Genomic DNA, 9,291 nt, shown 5'->3' with positions numbered 1-9,291 from the left:
TTTCCCGCGTCGTTACCTTATGTTGTTGGATATCAGAACAACTTTTAGACTATCTCTGTTGTTCTTGAGTTCTCGTCATGATCATTGACTCGGTCTGCGTTTATTTAGAAGAATGGACTATTCTAGTGAGTTATGGCTTAGAGAAATGGAGCACGAGAATGTTGTAAGAGATTTGATGTAAGACACATAACACATTCAATTCATAGGAGATCATGTCCGTCCAATAATAGAAAAGTGCCCTCTTTGAAGAGTTGCCCTGGCAACAGGTAGCTACCTAGTACTTCTGAATTGGGCAGGGCTTACCTTCAACAATGGTATAAGAAATATCTAACTCAAATCAAATAAAGGCCTAGAATTTCAAATTGAAAATGGAGATTAGTACGATGCAAAGTTCAGATTTATTATCTGATTCACAGACATGACAATGAACTATCTTACACCTCATGAAAGGGCAAACGAATAAAAAGAACAACAAATAAAAAGGAAAAGGCCTAGAGAAATAGGAATAATTAAAAATGGAACAAAATTGTGGAACATGGCAAGCTCGTAAGACCTGCTAATTAAACAATATTAATGAAATTTACCTTGATGATTATCCGAAGAAAATTGATTACATGATCTATAATATTTTTATGCATTATCAAAATCCTGTATTGGTCACTACCCAGTGTAATCCCACAATAGTGGGGTCTGGGGAGGGTAAGATGTACGCAGCCTTACCCCTACCTGGGTAGGGAGGCTGTTTCCGATTGACCCTCGGCAACCCTCCTCCTTTATCCGGGCTTGGGACCGGCAATGTGAGCGAGCTCACACAGGCGGAGTTATATCAAAATCCTGTATGATAGGAAAAATTGTATTGTGAAGATATAAGAGAGAGAGAGAGAGAAAGAAAAGGGAAAATAAAGGGAAGACAAATTTGATGTGCTATAATGACCTTAGAAAGGAAATGGAACACATTTGCTTGTCTGTTAAAAGAAAGCATAGTTAAATGCATAAGTCGCTCTTCAATCAAAACACAAAAGAGTAGAATGTTAAATAAAAACGGAGCAGGACTAAAAAAGAAAAAGAAAAAAAAAAGCTATTATACCACGAAATTTGTATAGTCACCAGAAAAATAAGAAATAGCAAGTTGCTGAACTGCAATTTGAACTCCCAGATCATAGCACGACAATTTGTCACTAATACGGAGTAATCTCCCAAATGTAAAATCTTCTTGATTCAATATGCAAACATCTGTATGAATCGAATGCTTCCAGATGAAACCCCTAACAGGAAACAAATCAACTATATATGCACTATACAGAAGTACTAAGATTGAATCGTCGAAAACACTATTTAACATGTATCGACTAATTTCTATCGAACAACGAAAGGTAATAGGAATTAAAGTGAAGTTGTAAAAATAGAAGTAAGGATATCAAAGATGGCCAAAAGAGAAGGTATAAAGCAAAAAAACAAAAAACATGGAGAAGAAGGGGAAAAAAAAAAAAAGATAGTTCACGAAGGCAAAAAAACACCATTGCTTCACAGATCTCAGTTTCCTGTCCTACGGATTTTGCCATGAGATTATTTTGGAGGTTGACTTCTTCCACTTATGAAACTTCCTTTAAAATAAATTGTCACAACTTTTCATCTTTATATAGCACCAGACCAGAAAAAGAATTCTTTCTAAAGCAATGAAATCCAGAAAAGACGAATCACGTGATTTGCTATATGGGTAAAACTATAAGAACAGCTTACACGGCCAAAAGAGAGTTATACGAATCACAAATCTGACCTTTCTGTAACTGAATATGCACTTTATTTTCCCGTTTTATTGTTGCAGCTTGATCGTTGTTGACCGTTTGAGCATAACAATATAACATAACAATACAATACGATACAAATACAACAAGTAATAACCATTAAAATACATCAATAAAAACACAGATTTGATACATAATAGTGGCTTCTTCCTAGAGAGACCGTTTACGACAGTGATTAAATCCAAACCAGACTCCATTAGGCAGAAACTTATTATACTTAAAGGTAATAGCAGGACGATTTGGACCGTACACCTTGACGCTCTCTGGTTTCCAGCCATCAGATCCAACTCTCTTCAAGTTAAGATAACAGACCTCATAAATACACGGGCCATTAATCTTGAAAGTATCGGTAGAGCAGCTCTCAAATATCCTTGCCGAAGGATTATCTATTCTTGGCGCGTGGACCTCAAATCCATAAGAATCTCCAAAAGCAATACTCACTTTGTCTCTGGTGTATTTAGGTGAAGAACAACTTGTTTTTATGGTTAATGTGTATGAACATTTCCTAGCAGTAGCGTCGCTTTGATTGGTTTTGGTTGTGAAAATTTGGGGCTTTGGTGAAGTTGAAGTAATTGATGATCTTGCTTGGGAGAAAGCAGCTAAGCTGAGGAATAGGAGCACAAGGAGGTGAGCACCCATTTTCAATTTGGATTATTGTTTGATGACTGGTGTAGATATTTTGTTGAGTTTTTAATGGCCTCACGAGCCCCCTGTTTTTCTTTTTATGCATCGGGTACTCCGTATCTCACCAATGAAAGATGTTTGTGTGCGACGTGGCTACTAAAAAAGGGCCGTAAAATTGAAGTCTCACGTTTATTATATTCGATTTGAATTCTATACGCAATCAAATTTTACATTTTAGCTCACCAGATACAATACCTTAACACCTATCACCACACACGTATCAATTAATTGTCAAGGTTAAATATATAGACAGCTACATTTTTTTTTCTTTTATTAATTTAATTACACAAAGCTTGCAGACATGAACACACAAAAAAAAAAAAAAAAAAAAAAAGCTTGAGGGAGATCTTTTCTATTCGCTTTGCAGGATATCCATTTTTAACTGGTTGGGCCAGAGAATTCTTTTCTGATCATACTGGGCCTGGCAAGCCCAACCAGTTAAGATTAATTTCAAAAGGGCAATTCGCAGAATTGTTCTTCTTTTGGGGTGGTCTTTAAATTTTGTCCCTCAAATTGCAGGTCTTTAAGTTTTATCCTTCGCCTAAAACCCATGAATTCTGGATTCGAACCCCCGCTCAGTCAAAAATTTTAAAAAAATTTGCAAGGCAGAGTTTGAATTTCTCTTTGTCCCCTCCGGCAGACTTTGCCTTGAGGCATATATTTATTTTTTTACATATCAAGGCAAACTTTTAGTTATGCCTTAAAGAAAAAGTTCCGCCTTATGGGGCATACTTTTAGTTATGCCTTAACTAAAAGTGTACCCCATAAGACAACTAAAAGTATACCCCATAAGGCGGAACTTTTTCCTTAAGGCATAACTAAAAGTTTGCATTATAAGGCAAAGCCTATGCCTTAAGGAAAGGTTTCGCCTTAGGGGGCATACTTTTAGTTATGCCTTAACTAAAAGTCTACCCCGTAAGGCATAACTAAATTATACCTTAAGGAGAAGTTCTGTCTTATGGGACAGACTTTTAGTTATGTCAGATCCAACATAACTTTACTTTTTCCTTAAGGATTGTATGCCGGATCCGGCACCCCCCCCCCCCCCAATCCTTGCCTTGCGAAATTATTTTTTTATTTTATGCCTGAGCGGGGGTTTGAGCCCAGAACCTCAGGTATTCGCCCACCTTTTCAAGCGAAAGACAAAACTTAAAGACCACAAATATGAGGGGTAAAATTTAAAGACCGCAAATATAAGGGCCAAAATTTAAAGACCACCCCCAAAGAAGGGCAATCCGCGCAAAAAAATGATTTCAAAAATGTATAGCACAAATAGTCAATACAATGTTTTGCATTCATGAAGCCACATTTTCAGTTTACATTTGCATAGCCAACTTTCTTTATACAATTATGTTTATCCAGTATTTATGCACCTAAAAATAATATATCTAACGTGTATAAAAGTATAGAACAAGTTATATCTGACACTGCTTGAGTTTCAAATATTTCAACTCTGCTATTCAGCTGAGGTTCTTGTCAGAATTCCAGCCAAGATTCTTTGCAGATTCAAGTGCATTTCAAACAGTGCTCGACTTGACAGTTCGCTACTCGATATATTTGTAACCGCAATACTGTTGAATATTGTGGACTTCCAAGCTGTCATTTCTCTAATGACGATGGATTCAGACATGTTCGAAATAATCAGTTGTCCTCAACAACTAGTAGACATCAATCCCAAGTTATTTGGGGTCCATTAGCTATAAAAAAAAATAGAACAAGTTATAGCTACAGAGATGAACTTTTTGTGCAATTTTAATTTCAATTGCAATTCTTGTTCAAAACAAGTTTAAATCTCTACCAAATAACTTTAAATTATGAAGAAAACCTCCTTAGACTATTTTCGGCTAGTCTAAACAACACTCACTTCAAATCACAAAAATTAGATTCGAAATTCAAAGTCATGTGACATGACTAATGTTTTCTAGCTACAACGATGGCGAGTTTTACCTTTCTAATCTAATTTTCACCACTCAAATTTTTACGAAGCAGGTACTCTAATCACGATTTTAGCTCTACAAGCAATAAGAAATCTACTTGTCGACTAACAATCAAGAGGCGGTTGCGTTGAAGAAGAGAAATAGACAAAATTGCTGTACCTTGCTTGATCAATAACCTTTCCTTTAATTTTTGTCTTTGCCCATTTTATTCGTTCTTCAAGTTTTTAACAACAATGTATTCAAAATCTTTAATCCAATTTTTTTATTTGAAAGTCAACAATATATTATTCTCTTATTCAATTAACTTAAAGAGTTATCTTCTCAGATTTGCTTGACATGATCTGTAAAATACATATCAGGTACTTGTTGTAAAGTAAAGTGACAAATTTGTATTAAAAAAATTATGCATAACGCGTATTTACTAGTTTAGCACACACTAAATACATGAAAAGTTCTGCAGGCTGATGAGTGCTAGCAGCTGAACTGGTACAAGGAAGTTACGTTTTTTTCTTAACTCTGCTAGGATCTTGGATCAAAGTTATTACTAAGAGCAAATATATAAGAGTTGAACGTATATACCCCATACATTAATAGTGTAAAACAAATTATACTGTATTATTTTCAGCATTACAAATTTTGCTCTTTGTGAAGAACTACTGTAAATATGGGGTTGAGGGCTAGTTCTTGGTGAACTCCCTGCCTTCCACGGCTATAAATTAAAATATACAGTTCAAACTCAACCAATACCGAAGTATTCCCTTCCCCTGTTGTAAGAGCAAATATATAAGACTTTAATACAGCACAGTACGAAACGATAAAAGGATAACAACCGTTTATACCGGGGTCCGATCCTCCGTATCTTTTATTCTCCAAACAATACTTTTATAGTATAATTCTACATGAATTAAATCTGCAAAATTCATGGTTGAATACATACATACTGGATTTCCTACATAACAGATGCAGACAGTTTAAGGCAGTGATTAAATCCAAACCAAACTCCATTAGGTAAAAACTTATTAAATTTAAATGTAATAACGGGACGACTTGGACCGTACACCTTAACGCTCTGTGGTTTCCAGCCATCAGATCCAACTCTCTTCAAGTAAAGGTAACAGATCTCATAAGTACATGGACCATTGATCTTGAAAGTATCAGTAGAGCACCTCTCGAATATTCTGGAAGATGGGTTATCTAGTCTTGGCGCGTAGACCTCAAATCCATAAGAATCTCCAAAAGCAATACTGACTTTATCTCTGGTGTATTTAGATGAAGAACAACTTGTTTTGATTGTCAATGTGTATGAGCATTTCCTAGCTGCAGTAACATCTTGTTTTGTTGAAGTTGAAGTAATTATTGATCTTGCTTGGGAGAAATTGAAGAAGAAAAATGATAAGCTGAGGAAAAGGAGCACAAGGAGACGACCACACATTTTCATCTGATTTTGATGATATTGTTTGATTACTACTACTGTATATGTTAGAGAAAAGGACCAAAATCATCCATAATGTTTGGGTTTGGATCAAAATCATACATATTCTTTCATATGGTGCACTAATAGTACATTATGTTTGCATAAGTGGTGCACTTTTAGTCACAATCCCAAATAAATTTAACGGAAAAGAACAAAAATGCTCCTGAACTTTTAGAAAAGGTATAAAAATACCCTTTATTCATCTATTTTGCTAAAACTACCCCTCAATTCAACTTTTTGGCTCATTTATTCCCCTTGACTAACGGACAACACTAATTTTTTTTAAAAAAAAAAAATTAAATTGCACATGACATTTTATTACTGAAAAATTTATTTATTCTTTTAAAAAGAAATCTGAAACCTTGGAATTTTTTTAAATTTGGAAAACTTTTTTTTAACGAGTAAAACCTTGACTAACGGACAACACTAATTTTTTTTCTTTTCAAAATGTGAAAAATTGGATTTTTATAAAAATCTGAAAAAATTAAATTTTTTATGGAAAAACAGTGTTTAAAAAAAAAACCAGAAAACTATCTTTTTTTAAATCTAGAAGAAAATTATGGAGTATTAGTTTTGCACATTTTACTTAAAAAAAAAAATTAGTTTTTCAGATTTAAAAATTGAATTTTCTAAAAACAAAAATGGGGTTTCCACCCGTTAAATTTTTTTTTCCAAACTTAAAAAAATTCCACATGTTTTAATGAAAATCCAATTCTGTTTATATATATATATATATATATATATATATATATATATATATATATATATATATATATATATATATATATAAAAGGCTTACTACATTTGTTTTTTTAAAAAATGGACGTTGAAAAATTATTTTTCCTTATTCTACAAATAACGATTTTTCAGATTTCTTTTTAAAAGAATAAATCAATTTTTCAGTAATAAAATGTCATGTGCAATTTAATTTTTTAAAAAAAATAAATAAATTAGTGTTGTCCGTTAGTCAAGGTTTTACTCGTTAAAAAAAAAGTTTTCCAAATTTAAAAAAATTCCAAGGTTTCAGATTTCTTTTTAAAAGAATAAATCAATTTTTCAGTAATAAAATGTCATGTGCAATTTAATTTTTTAAAAAAAATAAATAAATTAGTGTTGTCCGTTAGTCAAGGTTTTACTCGTTAAAAAAAAGTTTTCCAAATTTAAAAAAATTCCAAGGTTTCAGATTTCTTTTTAAAAGAATAAATTAATTTTTCAGTAATAAAATGTCATGTGCAATTTATTTATTTTAAAAAAAAAAAATAGTGTTGTCCGTTAGTCAAGGGGAATAAATGAGCCAAAAAGTTGAATTGAGGAGTAGTTTTAGCAAAATAGATGAATAAAGGGTATTTTTATACCTTTTCTAAAAGTTCAGGGGCATTTTTGTTCTTTTCCGTTAAATTTATTTGGGATTGTGACTAAAAGTGCACCACTTATGCAAACATAATGTACTATTAGTGCACCATGTGAAAGAATATGTATGATTTTGATCCAAACCCAAACATTATGGATGATTTTGGTCCTTTTCTCGTATATGTTAGTTGAATTATAATAGCCTCACCAACCCCCTTTTTTTTCTTTTTCTTTTTTCGCACCGGGTACTCCGTGTCTTATATACTAACCAGATGGCTTGTCGCACGAGCCAACACTTCAGATTATAGTGTATGTATGTATATGTAGTTGTATTTAGATAGTGATAATATATATACATATACTATATTAATAATAAAAATATATAAGTTTGTACATATAAACATATATATGTAGTTGTGTTTAGATACTGATAATATATATATATATATTATGTTTAAAATACGATTAATATAACATTGTAGTTTGTGCTCCGAATCTAAAACTTTATTATATTCGTGTTTGCTATGAAAATTTATTAATACTTTTTAAAAGAGAAGATTTGTTTAAAAGAAAACTATTTTCCTCTCTTTGAGATAAAATAATAGCAACATTTAAGCATAAGTTGATATTTTCAATTTTAATTCGATTAATTTAATGGTGTAAAATACTTATTATTTTTTATCAAATCTTGATTTGGATAATTCTAATTCAAATTATTAAATTAATTTTACATGTTTAAAACGAAACAAAATAGAAATTGATTTGCTATTTAAACGAAAAATGCTATTTTTTAAATTTTGATAAATATTCTCGGTTTAGCTCATTTTACTTGTAGAAAAATAGAAGTATAATAAAGTATTTGTATCTACTTTTTAGAAGAGTTGGTAATATAAAGTATAAAACGTCATTTTTTTACCCTTAAATAAAAAAGTGGGTGGGACCACAAAGAATTTTTTTGCCCTTAAATAAAAAAGTAGGACCGAACACGGACGACGATCTTGTCTCTATAAACCGGCTCTTCTATATAGCAGTAATAGTAAAATAATACATAAATTTTTTTTATCAAATTTTGATTTGGATAATTTTAATTCAAATTATTATATTAATTTTACATGTTTAAAATGAAACAAAGTAGAAATTTGATTTTCTATTTAAATGAAGAAATTCTATTTTTTAATTTTTAGTAAATATTTTTTGTTTAACTCATTTTACTTGTCATGTTGTTTTTTACACGATTGTTTTAAGGAAACGTCAATTAGAATTATAATTTCACTAATTTACCTTATTAATTATTTGATCTCCATTTAATATTATTTTTTCTTTTATGACATTAATCCCATTTATTAGAGTAAGGAAAACAATGAAAAAGTAATTAAATTCTATCTTATTTTTTCTTTTCTCATTTATTAGAGTAAGGAAAAAATGAAAAAGTAATTAAATTCTATCTTATTTTAATATATAAGTATTTTAAGTATATTCATGTACAATAATTTCATTTGCTCCCACTAATGGGTTGATACGCATGTGGCAATGAATCCATCATTATTGATTTAATTGTTTGATTTTCTAAACACTTTTTTTAACATTGTTTGTTTTTTGAATATGGGATTCATTTTTTTTTAATATTGCTTGATTTTGTTAATATGGGGTTCACTTTTTTTTTCCGTGAGTTTCGACGTGGTGGGTTCCACTTTTTTTTCTTCTCCTTTTTTTTTTAAAATACTGGTTGGTATTTAATACGGGGCCCGCAATATTTTTTTTAATATTGGTTGGTGTTTAATAGATATGGGGCCCACAATTTTTTTTTTAATATTGGTTGGTGTTTAATCTCTTTTCACATTTATTAGAGTAAGGAAAAAATGGAAAAGTAATTAAATTCTATTCCACTTTTTTTTTTCCCGTGAGTTTGAATGTGGTGGGTTCCACTTTTTTTCTTCTCTTTTTTTTTTAATACTGGTTGGTGTTTAATATGGTGCCCAATATTTTTTTTAATATTAGTTGTTGTTTAATAGATATGGGGCCCACAATTTTTAACATTGTT

General features: G+C 31.3%; 2 protein-coding genes across 2 annotated transcripts; both read right to left on the bottom strand.

Annotated features, from left to right (window-relative positions):
- Positions 1 to 1,778: 1,778 nt before the first annotated feature.
- LOC132598686 (embryo-specific protein ATS3A-like) lies at positions 1,779 to 2,536 on the bottom strand. The gene has a single exon (XM_060311701.1). The coding sequence runs from the start codon at positions 2,442 to 2,444 to the stop codon at positions 1,956 to 1,958; it is 489 nt and encodes a 162-aa protein (XP_060167684.1). The 5' UTR covers positions 2,445 to 2,536; the 3' UTR covers positions 1,779 to 1,955.
- Positions 2,537 to 5,243: 2,707 nt separating this feature from the next.
- On the bottom strand, positions 5,244 to 5,919 carry LOC132598685 (embryo-specific protein ATS3A-like). Its single transcript, XM_060311700.1, has one exon. It carries the CDS (start codon positions 5,862 to 5,864, stop codon positions 5,376 to 5,378), a length of 489 nt encoding a protein of 162 aa, XP_060167683.1. The 5' UTR covers positions 5,865 to 5,919; the 3' UTR covers positions 5,244 to 5,375.
- Positions 5,920 to 9,291: the final 3,372 nt, after the last annotated feature.

This window comes from Lycium barbarum, chromosome 6 (genome assembly GCF_019175385.1).
Source record: "Lycium barbarum isolate Lr01 chromosome 6, ASM1917538v2, whole genome shotgun sequence".
Classification (NCBI taxonomy): domain Eukaryota; kingdom Viridiplantae; phylum Streptophyta; class Magnoliopsida; order Solanales; family Solanaceae; genus Lycium; species Lycium barbarum.
Note: the sequence above shows the minus strand (reverse complement) of the source record. Positions and strands in the feature narration are given on the sequence as shown.